At 37.7% G+C, this 20,981-nt stretch overlaps 1 protein-coding gene across 1 annotated transcript; it reads left to right on the forward strand.

Moving 5' to 3' along the window:
• Window positions 1-7,879: 7,879 nt before the first annotated feature.
• Window positions 7,880-20,878, forward strand: LOC126372637 (uncharacterized). Its single transcript, XM_050018488.1, has 2 exons — window positions 7,880-8,061; window positions 20,294-20,878. Exons 1-2 carry the CDS (start codon window positions 8,016-8,018, stop codon window positions 20,641-20,643), a joined length of 396 nt encoding a protein of 131 aa, XP_049874445.1. The 5' UTR covers window positions 7,880-8,015; the 3' UTR covers window positions 20,644-20,878.
• Window positions 20,879-20,981: the final 103 nt, after the last annotated feature.

Genomic DNA, 20,981 nt, shown 5'->3' on the forward strand with positions numbered 1-20,981 from the left:
CTAAAAGGTCTAAGAACGTATTAAAGTAACTCAAGAGTGTTCTCTTATTGAATTAGTATTTAATTTATCTCCGCAGATTATTTGCCCTTCACCTTTTAACAAACACGCGAGAAATGTCTATCATCTTAATTATGATTTCCTAGTAGAATATTAACTGCACATTTAAAAATATTGTAACCATTTTTAGCACGAATGTATACAAAATTAGCTATATTATAACCAAACCAAACCAAACCAAACCAAAACCGAACCGAAACCGAACCAAATCTACTTTACCTGAAATATGGCTGTGGAAAATTGCATAAATATACTTATAACATTATGTAACCTTTAGAATGATCAGGTATCATGCAGAAACACAATACCACGGAAGTTAAGAATAAAGTTTAAAGTGAGTTTGGATTTTAAAAGGTGGTATATACTTACCTTTTTTTTTGACATGACTTATTGTAGATTTTCCGCAGATGGCATTAACTACTTGGCCGGACAAATGGGGAGCGCTGAGGGCTCTCACCCGGTACAAAATTTAAGACAACAGGCCTGAGGGTGCCCAGTTGGGCGCGAACCTCGGCTTTGGGCGAACCTCGACTCTGGGGTGGTATATACGATACCTACATTATTGATGTTAATGTTATTAGAGTAGTTATGTGTTTTATCATGAAATGGCGTCCTAACCTAACATAAATGTCACGAATCTATCACTATAAAAAATAAGAATTACAATACTCGAGTAACTTAACATCTAACCGCTATAAAGATTACAAATAACGCAACTAACGTAACGTAACGAATTGGCTACCATGAGTTAGCTTCCAAGCGTCGAAATGGCGAGCAGTAAAGTGCTTTCAAGCAATTGCACCAATAAAATAAATAAGAATAACATTGTAATGATGGTACTACGCTTAAAATGCTGCTCTATGCCTATCTACAAGGGTATTCTATATCTTCCTTTTTCTTCCTTCGTGAGGGATCGAAGGTATGAATCACAAAGTATAAAAAAAAACACGAAATAAACGGGTCGTATACACACCATCTAATTTTATTTTAAGTTATACCTGTCATTTTCTTATCCACCGAAAAGCAAAAGAACTGGTAATCGCCAAGCATACAATTTATAGAACACATTCCCAAAATAATATGTTGACAGAATTAAGTAGACAGCACACGCCAAACGGGTTGCATATCAGTGACATGCCTATTTTATTCGGCCAGCTTACATATTCATTTTAATATTAACAGTTGTCAATCATCCGTCTCTTTCCTTTTCGGCGGATAAGAAAATGACGGGTATAACTTAAAATAAAATTAGGAGGTGTCTGCAGAAATCGGGGCCATTTATTTACCAATAGAAATTTGGCTTGCCCCCACTAGTTTCCAGGTGTGTCGTCTTTCCTTTTGAAGTTTTAGCAAGTATCAAAGACGCGCACAGCGAAGGGCTGGAAAGTTTGTTTTTTGACGTGACTTACTGTGGATTTGCCGCAAATAGCATTTACCTACTTAGCCGAACAAATGGAGAGCGCTGAGGACTCTCATTCGTTAAGTAGAACAGTCAGTTGCATTCTGTATAGTTACCTGAAACATTATAATCTTGGAGTTTTCAAAGCTAGAGTAACAGGTAATTGCGTATCCTTTACGCCACATTGTTTCTAAGTTACAGATGAGATTGTGATTAAAACGCGAACCTAAAGTTAATAACAATAAGTTTTGTTATATGCCATCCTCCATGGTATAACAAAACCAGGTATGCTCAATCCTATGACAAGCCGCCATTGCTAGCCCTTTGATGACGTAAGTGTTACCACTGTGTTACCATTAAATTGGTACCTCCAACATTCCAAAGAGCTAAAATTTTATTATTGAAAAGTAATAGAATTACTGGCTAATGTATTTAATTACTATTACTTATCACATATATGTAAAAATCATTAATACTGTAAGTAACTCTTTTACTAAATATTCAAAATTTCTGTGCAAAGTATATATAAAAACATTGGTCGTGTGTAATTTATTATTTACGAAATGGCAACGCAGGGTGGGATGACGTCAGCTGGGCTAACCTTGAAATGTTAGCACTTTTGAGCACACCTGGTTTTCTTATATGCCATTCTCTTCTTGGCCGGATTTCGTACGTCCATCAACGAGCGGTTCCCCGTTGCACAACATTTTAGCGGCGCTGCGGTCAATGATCGCGATAGGTCGTTGCCCTCCACCCGGCCTTCCTTCAACCTTGCCTGATGCAACCCTTTACACCTATATTAAACTAAACGAAAAATTTACTTAGTTCTTTATTATCTCTACAAAGTTATGTCAGCGGCTTTCCTACAAGTTCTGCTATACAAATACTTCCTGTACTATTATTGGGGTGTGAATCTCCGGCTAATTAGTAAATGCCCTCTCAGGCAAACTTATTACTTATTACGTAATTTTTTTTTTAATTTTTTTTTTATTTTTTTTTTTTTTTGACGTGACTTATTGTAGATTTGCCGCAGATGGCATTAACTACTTGGCCGGACAAATGGGGAGCGCTGAAGGCTCTCACCCGGATTACTTATTACTACTTATAACTACTTATTACTTATAAGTCACGTCCAAAAAAGGGGGTGTGAACGAAAGGAGCCCTCCGAGTGACTTCCTACATCCCGCACACCATGTATGTCAAAGTCTAACGTAATAATTTTCACAAACGTTAGGTGAGTTATTATTTATTTATATCTAATAGTACAAACACATCACCATTATAGACAGACCCAATGCGATGATGAAAATACAAGGTTCCTTTGAGAAACCAAATAAACATTAATATAAAAATTAACTCTCTCTCTCTCTCTCTCTCTCTCTCTCTCTCTCTCTCTCTCTCTCTCTCTCTCTCTCTCTCTCTCTCTCCTTGGCATTTATTATTCCCATCTGATGGTGGGGTCTGCCTTCTTCGTAATTCTTAATTAATACAAAATTAACAAAAATGAATAAAATATATAATATGACAGAAAATAACAACTTTACAAACAATATTAATAAAAAAAAACATATACAATTAACTATTATTTAAAGTAGAATTAACAAAAAGCAAAGTAGTACGGTCTAAAATCTTAATAACAGCAGTCATTCCACCATTATACCATTAGCATATGACTAAATGTCAAGTGTTAGGCCATCCCATACTATTACTAGTAGGAAGATAAAGGACAGGACTGGAAATTATGGATGTATACTCGTGTTAACTAATGGGAAAAGCGAAGTCTCACTATTCAGTAAGTCTATTGGGAAGGAAATTCCCAGTAGTTCAACTGGTAAGACTACTCAGTAAGACTACTGGGAATAGTAAATGAATAATCCGAAATAAATGATTTTGAATTGAATCGAATTGATTGGACTGGAGCGTAAAACAAAACAAAACTTGACTTTTAATTATGATGCAACTTCTTTTGAGCCCTTGCTCTGATTACGTGTTTAGTTTTAAGAGACATGATGTACTTAAGTAATATAATAATATTGTACTTATTTTGTAAATAGGTAAATACTTACTTGAACGTATTTTATTGTTGTAGCTTAAGACTTCTTTATCGACAAAACGAAGAACGTACGACTTGTGCGCAGACCTGAATGTCGCGAAATATATATCCTACATTTAGTTAGCTCTGCGGGCTGCAGGCTTTTACAGCCTCTATTTAAACTTCGCTTAAGGTCAAGGTGCAATTTATGGACCTTACAGGCAATAAACATAACGGGCCTGCACTTGTGAGGCGCTGGAACGTACCGTTATTACAATCCTAACGTAAAGAACTAATAGATCTATGTATATTGTATTCGACTTTATGAGTTTGAAGTCATGTTTGGATCATCGATAATTCCAAGGTTCGTGGCCGGTTAATGCCAATATACTACATCTAAATAGGACCTATTATCTACATAGGACTTTAAGCACAGCTGGCGAGCAATTATGTTAGTTAGTTAGTGGGCTCTGTTTTCCACATTTAGACTCTAAGATGGCCCATTACGTGTGAGCAATAGATGTATCATGTATTATAATATGCACCTCTGCCCTTTCGGGAATAGAGGCGTGGTGCTACGCTACATTGTACGCTAAATACGATGTTCCTTTTTGGTATAATTAAATAACATTAAGACCCGTTCCAATGATGGGCATAGACCTCCCCTCAATCAACCGGAAGTTAGCATACTCCACCACGCTGCTGCACTGCGGGTTGGTTTGGATTGTAAAAGAAATTTTAAATACTTACTTATTGGGGCTAATTCCTGCAGACGCCACCTAATTTTAACTTATACCTGTAATTTTCTTATCCGCTGAAAAAGAAAGGGACGGGTAATCGACAGACAAAACTTATGGAATACACGTCAATTTTAAGCAGAAATTTTAATCTAAAACAACCGTCTAAAAATTTTACATCGGCCAATAACCCGACAGAATTAAGTAGACACGCACGTCAAACGGTTTGCATACCAGCGTGATGCCTATTTTATTCGCCCGGGTTATTCATTCGTTTTAAAATTAACTTGTTGACAATCATCCGTCCCTTTCCTTTTCGGCGGATACGAAAATGGCGGGTATAACTTAAAATAAAATTAGGAGGTGTCTGCAGGAATCGGGGCCATTATATTACTTATATTTTTTTTTTTTTTGCATGAAGATTACTCATGTAAGTAATCTTCGTCTAATACTTAAAAGTTTTGTTAAGATACTTACTTACTTATTTACCTTTATGAAGTATTTTGTAGTTACCGGTCTATAGCCCCGTAAGACTGTCATGTTCCATGCATGTTGGTTTCTTACTTGGTCTTCTCAACCACGATTATGTTGAAATGATTTTTGATACTTGTAGCTTTTCTTTTTGGACTGAATATTTGCAATTATGTTGTCCTCTTTAACTTAGTAGGTAAGTAAGTGTATCGTTCGAACTAAGTACATACCTATTTTCTGTACTCAATCAAATTGAATGTATTAGAACGAGAAAGCTTTCAGAGTTATTTATGTACTTATAGACGTCAAAGTAACAATAATTTACTGTGCGTACAAGTAGAAAGTACAAGTTTACTTTCCCATAGCTTTCAGTCCATGGTTTTGAATATTTATAGAAGTCAATGACCGTATCTAGAGGTACCTGCAATAATATTTACACTCTTATACTCTCTCTATATGCTTTTATGATGAATACAAATTCAAAGGAAAGACAACCGGGGAGTCAAAAAGGCCATATCATCTAAGAAAGCAATTTGCTATTGGACATTTTATTTGTTGACATGGCCCAGTTACTTTTATATGCGCAAATGTCAAATTGCAATATTGCTGTTTAGTTGAATTGTTTCAATTTGGCCTTTTTAACCTCCAGAACTCATGCCCGAACACAGTAACCAAGCTTCAAGCTTTTTACAACGAATCGCCCGTGTGGGCGAAATGTTGCAAAAGTGCCAAGTGCGACATTTCCAAGGATATACGCATTCTATCTACTTCTTTAGGTACATTAAACCCTCCATACAAAGCTTTACATTTATTTTATCTTAAGTGTAGTTTTCACTCACACAATTGACTGGATGACTACGATAGACGGCGATACGGCTCACCACATATCACGTTAGTCTAACAGAAAGCTCCGCTCGGTGAGGTGTGGGATACGTCTAACTACTCCAATTGGCATATAGTCGTAAGCTTTTGCTATGTTAAAGTCTATAAAATGTTATATACATATGTGTCATTTATATTACATTACACAGGTACTTACCATTTCTTTAATATGAAATCGTGTCTGCAGTTAACGCAACCGACGCTACTAGTTGGTAGATTGAATAATTGCCTTATTTACACAGATAGCGATCATATCCGTGTCTTATCTTATTTTATCTGTCCCACTGCTGGGCAAAGGCCTCCCTCTATTTCTTCCAGGACTCTCTCTCCAGCGCTTCCTCCGGCTAACCTTCCAGGAAAGCATCCAAGTCGTCGCGCCATCTCCGCCTCGCTCTGCCGCGCCTGCGTCTGTCTCTATTCGGAGACCATTCTGTGGTGATCTAAGCCCACAGGTCGTTATAAATAAAATTGTTTTTTTGAGTTGTCGCCAGGTTGCGATTTCATAAACATTCTACGCAAATTAACGAATATTTTCACCATGATAGTTATTCAAGTTCCAAATAATATGCCGTTAACAAGAAAAATTACGTCATAAACTCTTTGCATTTATTTCCATGCGTACTCACATAGAGTATGCACCACTCTATTGGAGTAAACAAGCTTACATTAGTGAACGGTGCGTGCTAGGTACCACCAGCAATAGATGTTTAATATTTCACTCACTTTTATGACTACTCTCTCAGAGGAAAGCTGCACTAACTACTTTCCAAGCGAGACATAAAAATATAAGTAATCCCTTTAGAACATAGGAACTTTCAAAGTCATTTACTTACTTTATCAGTTATTTTTATAAAGATTATGCAACTAATGCCTGCTAAGTACACCATAGAATAAGGAATGGGAGACGCGACAGGGCGCACGGCGCAAAAAAAATGTATTAAGTAAATTACAAACAAATTCCCGCCGTGTGCATCGAACGTAAATAATAAATATACAATAGCGAAGTGCAAAATGCCATTTATTAATTGGAAATTATCAACAACATACGCAACGGAGTTATTCTCCTCGATTAAAAGGAAATTTTTTTTAAAACGTCTAGGGCCGTGTGCCGAGATTTTTCTTGAAGCTACTTTTCCTCGGCTATGCCGGATGAGAAGCTCCGGTAGTTTTAGACGGGTGAGACGTTTAACCCAAATAACCATGTTACCAACTGATTGAAGATATTTTTGAGTTTGAGCTCCGCTGAGGGTTGATGGAGATGAAGGTTGCCCTCAGACTTGCTTGAGACAAGTCTTTAAAAGTGCATTTCTTTCATGAACCTGGGACAACCCCAACGGGAACTAGACTCTTGTAAACCGGACGTGGTGTGCTCTACATACCTACTTATATAAAAAGAGTGACCAATGTAAGAGAGCTATTAGCATCGGTTTTTGTTTTCGTTATATACTTACATCTAGTGACGCAATTAGTCGTATCATAACATAACTGTTTATTACTATAGTACCTATGTACCTACTTAAGGTTAGTACCATGTCGTATTAACTTATTTGACAAATTGAATCAAACGTTAACGCGACAAGGTTCTAGTGGTACTTATAGGTACTAATACTACTTATGTCAAATGCATAAGTAGTTGGTGCTCGAAACTGCAAATACCTTACTACAGTGCAACACAGAAATCTTATCAAAATCTAATTTCCAACAGTTGGTAAGTAGTATGACTACAGAGATCTATGATTAAAAAACCGAATCACTTTTATCATTGTTGTAATCTGTGTCTTCTCACTAATGTTGTTCGAATCCTGGTGGGGACATAATTATCACAAAAATCATTTGTTTAGGACATCGCAGGCTGATCACCCGATTGCCCGAAAATAAGATGATCCGTGTTTCGGAAGACAGGTTAAGCCATTAAATCGTTCAAAATCATGGTCTGAATAATCCCTCTCAGTATTCGTTACGATGTCACTAACATCCTGTATAAAAAATAATAAGTAAGTAAATGATATATTTTCAACCTTTTTTAATGAATTTTTCTTGAGGTACTTCAGGCCAAGAGTAAAATGTAATAGGGAGTGTGTTATCACACACAAAACACACAAAGATTATTTAACGGTGTAATATGGTATAATACATTTTTAAAAGGTAAGTATTTTAATGTGTCAACATTCCGCTTTGGTGGCATTCCACTTCACAGTGGTTCAGTTTTTGGATAATACATTGTATCCCAACTTTAGGATCAAGTACAATCCACCGTGCTCCAGTGTAGGGCGGGTTCGCCCATCAGCGTCGCTTTTAATCCGGGCCCGTGCGCCGGCGCATCACTCGCACGCCCGACGCCGCGGCCCGCGCCTGCGCACTTGAACAACGCGATATATTTGAAATACATTTTGTTAAATTATTTTTTAATACGCAATAGTTCGAACAAATTAGCGAAATGTACAAGCCAATCGTTGTTTTGTGTGTGGTGTTGTGTGTTATAGGTGAGATTTTTTTTATTAATATTTTATTAGGTACCTACAAGATTTGGAAAGTAGAGAAAGGATTCGTTTTAGAATAATTGTGTGAAATTACTTTTGGCATGGCGTTATTTTAATTATAATGTGATATTTCGTAACATATAAAAAAAAATAAAAAATAAGTTACACGTAGGTGTTCTACAAGATTTACCTACATTGTTAAAAATATCAACAAAAACTTATAATATTTTAACAATATTAGTAATCCCTTGAATGTGCCGCTACAATTATTATTAACCAAAATCCCATAACACGTACCACATAACGAACAAAAATTACTTAACGCAAAAAACTTAAAAGCTTTAACCGATAGAATATGCTTTTTGTTTATTGATCGTGATAAATTGAACAATTAAACACAATAAGTGCTTCCTTTACAACAAAAAGGTTTTATATATAAGGCATTAAGGCTATATAACATCTTTGAAACAAAAACCCGTTGACATTTTAATTGATGTGGTAAATAGATACACTATTATTATAAACAAGTAATTCTGTCTGTCGGTTACAATTACTACTTCACGCCTAAACATCTAAGTAGAGTTAGATGAAATTTGGCAAAAAGTTCAAATAGAATAGAAATAGTTTATTATAATTTCAAGAGAGACTGTGTGAGAGAGATTTTGATCGCGGTTTTTGATGTGACTTATGGTTATAAGTCTATACCTACTACTATTTCTATACTATTTCTATTCTATTTGAACTTTTTGCCAAATTTCATCTAACTCTGCTTAGCTGTTTAGGCGTGAAGTAGTAATTGTAACCGACAGACAGAATTACTTGTTTATGTTTACCATCTGGGGTAAACCTGGTTAGGTTTATTAACTACTTGGCCGAACGAATGGGGAGCGCCGAGGCCTCTCAGCTCTTTCCTAGTTGCCTATATGTACTATAGTAACACCCAGTTGGTCGAGAAAAGCAAGATGATTTCGTGCTTCGGAAGGCACGTTAAGCCGTTGGTCCCGAGCTACTAGCCCAAATACCATCAAGTCGCACTGCAGCAGCGTGGTGGAGTATGCTACATACACCCTCCGAGAGGAGGCCTGTCCCCATCAGTGGGACGTATATAGGCTGCTTATGTATGCTAAGTCATGTTTGCAGTGAAAATTAGAGTGCTTAGCGCGACATAACTGAAATCTATGTAGACAAAACCGCGAGCGGGAAGCTACTATATTATAAATGTTATAGTGGCAATAGTAAAGTCACGGTGGACGATCGTGAGTCTGCCAACATCCGTGAGGATGTTTTCCGCGATCGTGCCCCTAACATGCTTTTTTTTATCTCCAATAAAACACCCAAAGATTTCAATTAAAGGCTATTGAATATTAAAATGCAAATACTGTGATTGTAAAATAAATGATTCATGATCGGATCAGCGATAAAGCTTAACGCAATTTGCGTCTATTGAACATTTTATAAAAGCTCAAAATTGTATACCTGTCATATGGAGAAGGTCTTAAATAGACTTCTTTGAATCCTACGAATATTTTGAAGGTTTCTATTTTAAACATTTACACAGGGAAAGGAAGGTCGCTAATACATTATTGTAATTTACTGAAACCATTTATTCTCTACTTAATACAACAAATTAAAAGTACAAACACAAGGAACATTATTATACGACTCATACGTTTAAAATTATCATAGGCCTTAAATTATACTCCACTTAGGGATCTATCTCCTTGTACGAATTCATCTTAAATTACTCATAACGAAAAGAATGTTTTTTATAAGCGGAGCTCTTAAACTCATTTAAGAGCTCCGTAATGATATCATCTTTCTAGGAAAAGTAATACTTAGTAATACTTTTGCTATCGCAGTTCGAACAAAAAAATAATTGGTTTGACCGCATGGGATGTATTTAAGGCTTTGTTTTTGATGCGCAATCGACTGCTCTTTATGATCACTAAAGGTACATCTTGATCGTAAAAAGACGAGCGGTGGATACGGTGTTAAGCGAAGGTCTCGGGTGCAGTGGGATATATATAGTGGAATTTTATAATAATGCAAAAACAAACTCGATGGACTCGTTCCGGTTGGGTTGGAGACTGGACAGGACGATGACTCGCGATGCGGTGGAACACCCTCCACTGAACCTATTTCTATAGTTAGCGATCCACTTCACTGAATTGCAATTGTAAAATCGTTCAATTTTGTTGTTGGCTAAAGAATAGTTGCTTTATGAAAATCACTTTGTGATCCCTAGGGTTAGGACATTACAGGCTGATCACCTTATTGGCCAAAAAGTAAGATGATCCGTGCTTTGGAAGGCACGTGAAGCCGTTGGTCCCCGGTTACTACTTACTGATGTAAGTAAGTAGTCGTTACATGAGCCATGTCAGGCGACTTTGACGGCTCAATAATAACACTGACACCAGGGTTGATGAGGTTGGTAATTCACCTCACAACCCACACGATAGAAGAAGATGAGATTAAATCAATAACACATACATAAACTCACGCCTATTTCCCACCGGGGTAAGCAGAGACTATGGAATTCCATTTGCTTCGATCCTGACATACTTCTCTTGCTTCCTCCACATTCATCAATCGTTTCATACACGCACGCCGGTTCAGAGTAGATCTTACTGAATCGTTTCTAAGGACATCTCTAATTTGGTCAATATACGTAGGTACGTTCTTTTAGGTCTTCTAGGTTTTAGGAGAATAAATCCATAACGCTAAATTATATTATAGTCACATCAGATTGGATTTGCATCGAACGAATATAAACACTTATACAAATCTCAAAAACATTACCCTCTTTCTTTGGCAGTCGGGTAACAAACATCCTCTTATACGGTCAAGTAGTGAACGACAAAAATAACACTTCTCTTCAACATGCTTAGGGTATTTACTAATTATTTTTTGTAACGGTATATAGATACTTGATGCTAATCGACGGGATTGCGCAAAGTTAAGAGGAGTAGAAAAATCAAGGGGAGGCCTTTGTCCAGCAGTGGGATCGAATAGGTTAAATAAGATAAAATAAAATCGATTAATAAGTGCTTTGTTTAAGAAAACGAAACATATCTATAACACATCGTGTGCGTCGCTGATGATATTTAAATGAAAACGTGTGCTTAAGTTTGTCCGGTTGATTGAGGGGAGGCCTGTGCCCAGCAGTCGGACGTATATAGGGGTACGTATCATAATATATAATTTCAAAATACATATGGTTGGAATATATAAAGTTAAAATACCGAAAATCAAAATATATAATGCATCAAAATGTATAAAGTAATTTTGCATAAGTTCTAAATTTCTAAGTTTGAATGCCATAATGGTCGAAACATATAACAAACACAATGCATAATGGTTCCTAAGGCTACGTTTTATAACATTACTTAGCATAATGTTTGTTAAGCCTAAAGATATTTACCCTGTTCTTGTGTAGCATAGTGGTTTTTGGCATATTGGCTTTACCTTTTTTTTATTATAAATAATTTAAAATTATTTTTTTTTTCTATGGAGCTCCGCGTTACGGGCACCCCGACACTGTAGATATAGGTTACGAAGGCTGTATGGCAGGGGGCGAGCAAAGCGAGCCCCCTGCCATATAGCCGAGTGGGTTAGGTTACTTGTGACCATCGAGGCCCGAAGGGCCGAGAGGCGGCGGTGAAGATTTTAGTTTAAGTATTTTATATACTTTGAACTTATACATTGTAAACTTATGCATTATGATATTTATATATAACGTAAGTTATGCATATTGATGATTATTTCTTCTGACTATTATACTTTTTGATTTTATATATTTTGAACTTATACATTGTAAACTTATAGATTTTAAATTTATGCATTATGATACGTACCCGTATATAGCCTGTTTATGTTTTATATTTATGTTAAGTTTATGATGAAAATGTTATAGAAAAAGCTACACCCGCCTCCATCATATTAAAGGATAGAAGCCAGAGAAACCGCGGTGTTGCTACATTACAAAATACAAATTGTAATGTGTACTTCACACATTGATCAAGCCAGATCTATTATTATCACCGCCAAATCAAAACAGCAATCTTGTAAAAGTACTAAGTCGTGTCGCCGCGACACATGTTCAGACTTTATCCCGCACTCGGCAAATGCACTCAGATGCGAGTAACGGTCGCCGTTTATAGACTTGTTTAGACTTATACAGATAAGAAACCATTATGAAGTCTGACCTGGCTGATATCTACGACCCACTTTCTGTACGCAAGATTTCTCTTACAGCTAGAATAGGTAATGAAAGGTTTTTAGATATTACATATTTCTTGCCATAGGTGATGTGTGTGGTGGGACTTTTCAGGCTTGAATCACCTGATTGTCCGAAAAAGTAAGATGATTCCGTGCTTTGGAGGGCACGTTAAGCCGTTGATCCCGGCTATTAGCCGTAAAAACAACTCTACCAACCCGCATTAGAGCAGCGTGGTGGAGTATGCTCCCATACCCCCTCCGGTTGATTGAGAGGAGGCCTGTGCCCAGCAGTGGGACGTGTATAGGCTGGTTATGTGTATGTTTTGTAGGTGATGTGAGTGATGTGATCCAGCCGATTTCGGCTACGGCGACGGCTTCAACTCCGACGTTTGTGTAATGAAAAAAGGAAGACTCTGAACGGGTCCTTTCGAGTTAATTCATGTACTTTCTCTTTAAAGTGAAAATCTTTATAACATGAAACGTGAAAACAGAAAAGATTAAACATATTACCTACCTATTTTAAGTAAACTCACACTGGAAGTAAAACATAATTTTGTTTATTAGGTAATTTGAATTACGTAATCTCAGTCCGATAGAGATAAGGGCGTGAATTTGTGTCGGTAGATAACATGTATGTTATATACTTGAGTTGATAATCATACCTGTAGACAAAACATTGTCAAACATAGGCCACTACAAAATTGTGCACAGAATATAAATAAATAAACTAATTTAATACTCTAGTGATGTATCACTCTATGTATAGAGTCGTTAACCGTATAATTACGTCTAGTTCTTTATCATACAAATGATTAATTAATTAAAAATGCGCAGTAGAATGACCCAACATCTGAAGTTGACCGACGACTAAACTGCGCGTAATTCGCTTACTATTTTTATCACAATAATTACTACTGATAAAATATAATTATGAGGAAAATTACTTTTACAAACAATGTCTAAAAACAATCGTTTTATTAATGACACAGTATTATTACTTTCATCAGAAGGTTGCATGTTTAAATCACGTCGGGGTCACCACTGTATGGAGGCTTGCCACTGCAGCTTGGTAGTGGAAGTGTAGGTAATGATGGTGACGAGAGGAATTAATTATTTACCGTCTGGTTGTCTTCACGACGGGGGGACACCTTCGGGGCAAAGTTCCCTTGGTGTAGGATATCTCGCCGCCCGCGAAGACCGGCGGGGGACAGGGGTGGGCTACGGTGGGGAAAGTTCGCCCCTCTGTAAGCCCTGTCGAATCCGGTGGTGCCGCCGGCAAGTCGGCCCACCAGGTGAGACCCTGTTGAGGTAGGCCCGGAGAGCGACTCCATCCAGCTGCGTGAGCATCAACAATGCGCATCATTTTATAATGTGCGAAACTACCCTCAATATTGAAGACAACCATAGGCTAGTCGGCTCACCGGACGCTCCGGTGATGATGATGCTGATGTATACACACACCACTGCTACACATCACTATAATGAGTGCTAGAAGATTAAAAAAGTTTGGACTCATACTTACCCACTAATATCCTCCGGTTGATTAATAGAAGGCTTGTTCCCAACACTGGGACATATACATGCTATATGTTTTATTGCTCTCCTTTCTCTTAAAAATGTAGCTTCAGTCTATGTGGGATAAAATTATTTTGCCGTTATAACAAAGCAAGACTTTAAAAAAATTGCCTGAGGTGCGAAAGCCCCAGATTGAGACCAGCACTCTTTGCAGTAGCGAAGTATTGAGTCGAATATTTTTGTAAGTACCTACTCGAAAAATGCAACTTGCTGAAGCCAGTTTGGTCGGTTTTATTTCACTTAATTCGTATAACCAAGTGGGCAACGAGTTACTTAGGTAGTTAATGCAGCGCAATATGTCAGACAGTTACGAGAAAAAAGTTTCCGCACTTAAAGTATTGTTTCTGTATTTCTGAAATTAAAAAAAAAACTTAGATATTTTCGATTTGAGAACATAGAGCAACACGGACCTCCGCGGACCTGAGATGTTCTCAAAAACGATTAGACCAAGAACGTGATATCTATAGAAATAGATGAGATCCAAACACAATACTTACCTCGTATAGCAAAATATTTTCAACATTGAACGGCAACTTCGATATTTCAGGATCTTCTTCTATCGTGTGGGTTGTTAGGTGAATTATCAACCTCATCAACCAATTATAACCAACCAACGAACCACCAACCAACCAACCACCAACCAACCAATAACCAATTATGGTATGTTGTGTGTGTGTGTGTTATTTTGATTATTTTATAATTAATGTACTTAATGATTCACATTTAACTATTTAAATAAAATAAAATTGTTAATTGCATATTATAATTTAAATAACTAAAACCACTGCAAACTGTAATACCATTTTTATTGCGAATAAATTTTGAATTATGATGTTATTACAGGATCATAAATCATTATAAGAGATCCAACGATTACCAAACTCGACCATACAAGGATCATCCAACTCAAATTCTTCGATAACATGATGTGTTTGTCTCGTACATCACTAAGCTTGACCGATTAATGTAGGTGAAGTGAAATGATGAGGTACAGTTAGGATTTTGACAGGCAAAAACATCTTGGTTCACGTGGCTCCACACCGTTAGGTGCGATGGCATTCACTTCCATCTTGCAATAAGCACACAGTAATGTCAGTAACCGTGCATGTTCAAGTTTAGAATAAACTTTAAGTATTCACACGGCTTTAATATTTTTAATGTTGGGTTATAAAGTAACATCGGAGTGTAAAAATACTCGCTACCTATTAGTTGTAATTGTATTATTTTAATATACATACAATTAAAATATACATAAGTATATAATCTTACGCCTATTTCCACCTTCCCACCTTTTTTTTGACGTGACTTATTGTAGATTTGCCGCAGATGGCATTAACTACTTGGCCGGACAAATGGAGAGCGCTGAGGGCTCTCACCTATTTCCCACCGGGATAAACAGAGACTATGGAATTCCATTCGCTTCGATCCTGACACACTTCTCTTACTTCCTCTACATTAATCAATCGATTCATACACGCACACCGCGCCGGTTCAGAGTAGATCATACTAACGTTTTCTAAGGACATCTCGAATTTGGTCGATATACGTCCTTCTTGTTCTTCCTCTGCCAGCCCTACCATCAACCTTCGCTTTATATACCGCTTTCGTAATCCTATTATCCTTTATCCGCTCTACATGTTCAAACCAACTTAACATTTCCTTCTCAATCTTAGTCACTATATCGTCTTTTACACCATATCTCTCTTATCACACTATTTCTCACTCTATCACTCAACTTCACACCGCAGATGCTACGCAAAAACCTCATTATTACATGCTTCTTCTGCAAATTAAAAATAAAACATGCGAATTTTCCTATGATTACGTGCCTACTCTAAAGTTATATAACTTGCGTTATGCTATAAATTCCAAATTCAAATTAGTTTTAAATTAAAGCTCTTAAAGCTTAATTAAAAAAAATTATTTTACATTTTTTGTCTGCAGGAGATCTTTGACTAGAAATCTGCTACCTATCGACTACTTCAATAAAACTAACAAATCTGATACGAAAGTTACAAAGTAATGTAACTATAAGTATGTAGATATAATTTAGAAAAGGTTAATCGGATCTTCCGAGATGATTCCGTGCTTCGGAGGGCACGTTAAGCCGTTGGTCCCGGCTATTAGCCGTAAAAACACCTCCACCGACCCGCAGTGGAGCAGCGTGGTGGAGTATGCTCCATACCCCCACTGGTTGATTGAGAGGAGGGCTGTGCCCAGCAGTGGCACGTATAGGTATAGGCTGTTTATGTTATGTTAATCCGATCTTGATACAATGACCTAACTAAAGATATTACTTATTCTTGTACTTTCATATCTAAGCACTCATACTCACGTGTTTCACGTGCCTCGTTCACAGTGGAGCGATATAAGCATCAAGACAAGCGTGTCTAATAGACATACGATTTCGAAATCAAATTAACAACGTCACGTGAAACAAAGGGAAATAAAGCTAATGAGGTAGTCCGCAGAGTTAAAAGTAAAGTGTGAAAATGTCTTAATTTACAGATTAGGCCATGAGTAAACGAGGATCAGTCTTCTTTTATTCTGTTACAATTATAAATGTATTTATAGTTAATTAAAACATATAATAACGGGTTCTTACCGCGTTTAAAATAGGGATATGAGACTCCCGATATTTCGACACTGTTGCAAGTGCCATGATCACGGGATGACATCCCGAGTATGACATGAGTATGACATTTAAACGTATTTATAGTTTTTCACAAAAGACTAAAAAAGGACCTTAGCAATAACGGAAAACTTCGCCTTTACACGTGTTATTTTTCCCTTCCTCTTCTATCGTATGGGTTGTAAGGATTATCAACCTCATTAACCCTGCTGCGTATCACCTTACTTTCGGACAATCAAGTGATCAGCCTGTAATGTCCTAACCAAACCAGGGCTCACAAAATTATTTTTATGATATGTCCCCACCGGGATTCGAACCCGGGATCTCCGTATCGTGAGCCCAACGCTCAATCACTGGACCACGGAGGCCGTTAGTTAGTTAATTTAATTCTATAAAGCTCTTATAAAATAATAAAAACACGTTTTATAATGACAAGCCGCGGCTTTAGAGTAGAATGCACGTATAACTTTTTTTAAATTAAGCGAGTTAATTAAAATACTCCCATTACAGCTAAATATCTACTCTAGTTATTTATTTTTTATTATTAACTTAACTGTTGACGTCTTATAAGTTTACTCTATAACCGTAGTATCATCAAGGAATATACCTACCTACTGCTCTCTAGATCTTATAGTACCTATCTTCTTCTATCGTGTGAGTTGTGAGGTGGATTACCAACCTCATCAACCCTGGCGTCAGGGTTACTATTGAGCCGCCAAAGGCCCCTGACGTAGCTCATGTAATGACTACATCAGTAAGTAGTAACCGGGACCAACGGTTTAACATGCCTTCCGAAGCACGGATCGTCTTACTTTCGGACAATCAGGTGATCAGCCTGTAATGTCCTAACCAACTAGGGATCACAAAGTGATTTTTTTGTGATATGTCTCCACCGGGATTCGAACCCGGGACCGGATCGTGAGCCCAACGCTCAACCACTGCACTACTGAGGCCGGTATAGTACCTATAAATCCACCCAAAACTTTAAAATTGTGAAATTATTACTCTTTAGTACTTACCTAACAATTATTATACATACTCGTAAGTCCTATCTATATTTATATATACCGTTAAACCGACTGTCCGGTTTATTAGAACTTTCGCTATTCTATAAAAAAAAACATCTCGTGTAACATAATATGATTTGAGAATAGCTCTATACATTAAACTTTTATTCTTTAAAATTAGATAATTAGCCGCGAAGTAGCGCGAAAATCTATTTCACGGACAATCCGAATAAGTAGGTACCTTGTCTACTAAAATGTCGTGAACTACTTTATGTCTAGACTAAAGTATTTCAAGTTGAACGACCCGTACTAACAAGGGAAGCGGTTCGAACGAGCGACTATCCATTATCTATTAGCAAAACGAGGCATGAATGATGCATGCCCCGCTTGCGTGCGGCGTGCGCGCAGCATCTGTGAACCTTGCAAATTCAAAAGTTGCATAGCGAATAATGTTTTCAATCGGCAAAAATTCTGGAGGCCACGTGATATCTATAATCCAAAATTCACTAGTGAAATTGATTACCAGTAATTTTCTCCGAGTTTCACCGGCTCGAATTGGTTTCCTGCTAAGTTCTAAATTAGTGCAAATAATCGCCTTCGCCATCAAAAGTTTTGTGATTACGTTTAATCTTCCTATAATGTTCAGTTTGTAGTGCAATAACGTACATGTTTGTCAATTCTGGCCTTTGCAAGAGCGATAAGAACAATCTAAGTAACTTGACCTGCATGTCCGAACGGTGATATAGTCTATTCAATGTCTAATCTGCCGAATCCGGCCTATAAGATCCTACTTCTTCTTATCGTTTCGATGGCATTCAGATTTTTTCAGCCCAGTATTTTGCTACTCGGACAGCATTTTCGGTGGCGTTCATCAGCTCCTCTCGCGTACAGGTATCAGGGCACGCGAGGCAAGATGTTAGATGAGCCATAGTCTGTGGCGTACACCACACACGCAGCTCAGGTCCGATCCGTTGAAAAAACCCCACCTGGACAGGTTATCTTTACTCGGCCAACCTGTGTGCGGAGTCTATTTAAAGATTTCCAGGTCGACCTGGTCAAGATCCTACTGTTAGGCGAAGGCCTCTTCAACACACCTACATGTTTTTAAATGCAAACATATCTCCCCATAGAGCAACACGGGCCTCCGGTGGAGCGGAGTACCTCTCATATCAAGTGACATTTATTTTTGACGTGACTTACATATATAAATTCACGCCTATTTCCTACTGAGGTAAACAGAGACAATTTTGGATCATTGATAATTGTTATCACGTACTCTCCAGGATTTGTGCCCGGTTAATGGCATTAGGCGCGCCCCCTAATTCATGGGACTTCAACATGGCTGTTATATAGATAGATAAATATATAAAATACGTTATTGAGCACAATGGACACAAAATACAGAGATAAGGACATCATATACAGAAAAGCACAACAGGCGGCCTTATTGCTCATGCAGCAATTTCTTCCAGGCAACCTGATATATCGACTATACTGTACACCTCTGCCTACCCCTTCGCGGATACAGGCGTGACGTGGGCGTGATGCTGTTATGTTATAAACAACATGCATACATAAACTGACTTGTATTTCCCGCTAGGGTAAGCAGAGACTATGGAATTCCATTTGCTTCGATCTTACTTCACTTACTTTACTTTTTTGGTTGTAAACAACTATTATTATAATTCACGTTAATAATAATGCTTGAAACTTAAACAGTAATTCAATGACGAAATTAGATAAGAATTTCTCATTTTCAGCGTAAACATAGTATAGTAAGAAGTCGGCGTAAAAATGTACATCTATACTTCACAGAGTAACTTACTTACCTTAGGTACTATTTGTGGAGTTTTAGTTTATCTACTCGGGTGAGAGCCTTCAGCGCTCCCCATTTTTCCGGCCAAGTAGTTAATGCCTTCTGCGGTAATTCTACAATAAGTCTAGTCAAAAAAAAGAAAAGTTCATCTACCAGGAGGATGAGAGAGAGAGTACACTAAACGGGTTCAACAATTTACCAGTAGTAATGTTCCAAAACTATAACAATTTATAGATTACATTTACATAATAACAAACACGAGAAAAAAACCACGTCCGCACCCAAAACGAAACCTATTTATTTTATCGAAATATTCTAAACGTTTACAACAAACGAACCCACATCAAGTTATCGATTTTTTATTTTAGCGTATCGCAAATAAAAGTCATTATGGCTTACAAATCCGTTTCATTTTGGCTTACAAAGAGTATCCTTGGAGTTGTACGATCACGAGTACAAATAAATACGTATACACTTTGATACCATGTCACATTAACTTTTTTGACAATTAAACCCGTAAGTCTCATTAAATGTCAAATATGATATTGTGACAGGGTTCTAAAGTGGGTAGATGCTATTATTCATGATTGCACTTACCACCTACCTGACTGAAATACATACTAGCTAAATATTACCTACTTTTATTTATTTTTTTATTTTTTTGAGGAGCTCGGTGGCGCAGAGGTAAACGCGCTCGGTCTGCGATTGTTGAAGTTAAGCAACTTTCGCAAAGGCCAGTCATAGGATGGGTGACCACAAAAAAGTTTTCATCTCGAGCTCCTCCGTGCTTCGGAAGGCACGTTAAGCCGTTGGTCCCGGCTGCATTAGCAGTCGTTAATAACCATCAATCCGCACTGGGCCCGCGTGATGGTTTAAGGCCCGATCTCCCTATACATCCATAGGGAAGGCCCGTGCCCCAGCATTGGGGACGTTAATGGGCTGATGATGATGATGATGATATATTTTAAAATCTTTTTCTCATTCCAGAGGCGCTCCCAAGTTGGCAGTTCCTGCCTCCGAGGGACGGCTACATCCCCGTGTATATTAGGCCGGGTGACACGCCTCTCATAGAGATCAACCCGGACCTCGCCGAGGCCTTCCACGACCTGCCTGCCGGCAGGAGCGCCGGCAAACACCTCGAGGCCTCCCCAGACACCCCAGAAACACCCGCCCCGGAGAAGGACGCCCCTGAGGCCCCCGAACAAGCCGACCAACCCCAACCCGACCCTGACACACCCGAAGACACATCCATCGACCGCCGCCCCTACGAAAAGAAAGTACTAGAAAAGAAAACTAAAAAACCCACAGAAGTAACCAAACCCGTGGAACGTAGATAAGTGTTAGCTTAAACATTTTTGTACTTATTATTTAAGAACATTTGGAAATAATCGGTTACTTTTGAAAGCAAAATTCTTAAAAGTAATAAGTTATTTCGGACAAACTTGCCGATTAGTTTAGCAAGCATTATTGTTATTTATGTACCTACTTTGTAAGTCTTCACAGGACGGTTCTCGTAATTTGCTTTGTACTCATGTATTTATAATGTAAGATGAAGTAAATAATTTATTTTTATTGTGTTTGTTTTTTATCCTCTTTACAATTGATGACTGGTTGTATTAATAATGTCCTCTGCTTAGCGATTCTGGCCAACTTTCCTGGTTTTTAACCAATGAAA

The sequence above is a fragment of the Pectinophora gossypiella genome, chromosome 2 (assembly GCF_024362695.1).
Source record: "Pectinophora gossypiella chromosome 2, ilPecGoss1.1, whole genome shotgun sequence".
Lineage (NCBI taxonomy): Eukaryota > Metazoa > Arthropoda > Insecta > Lepidoptera > Gelechiidae > Pectinophora > Pectinophora gossypiella.

What these genes read in the sequence shown, in the direction of transcription:
- LOC126372637 (XM_050018488.1), top strand. Translation starts at nt 8,016, where the DNA reads ATGTACAAGCCAATCGTTGTTTTGTGTGTGGTGTTGTGTGTTATAG. An exon ending in TGTGGTGTTGTGTGTTATAG is followed by an intron (nt 8,062 to 20,293) that starts GTGAGATTTTTT and finishes TTCTCATTCCAG; the next exon opens with AGGCGCTCCCAAGTTGGCAG.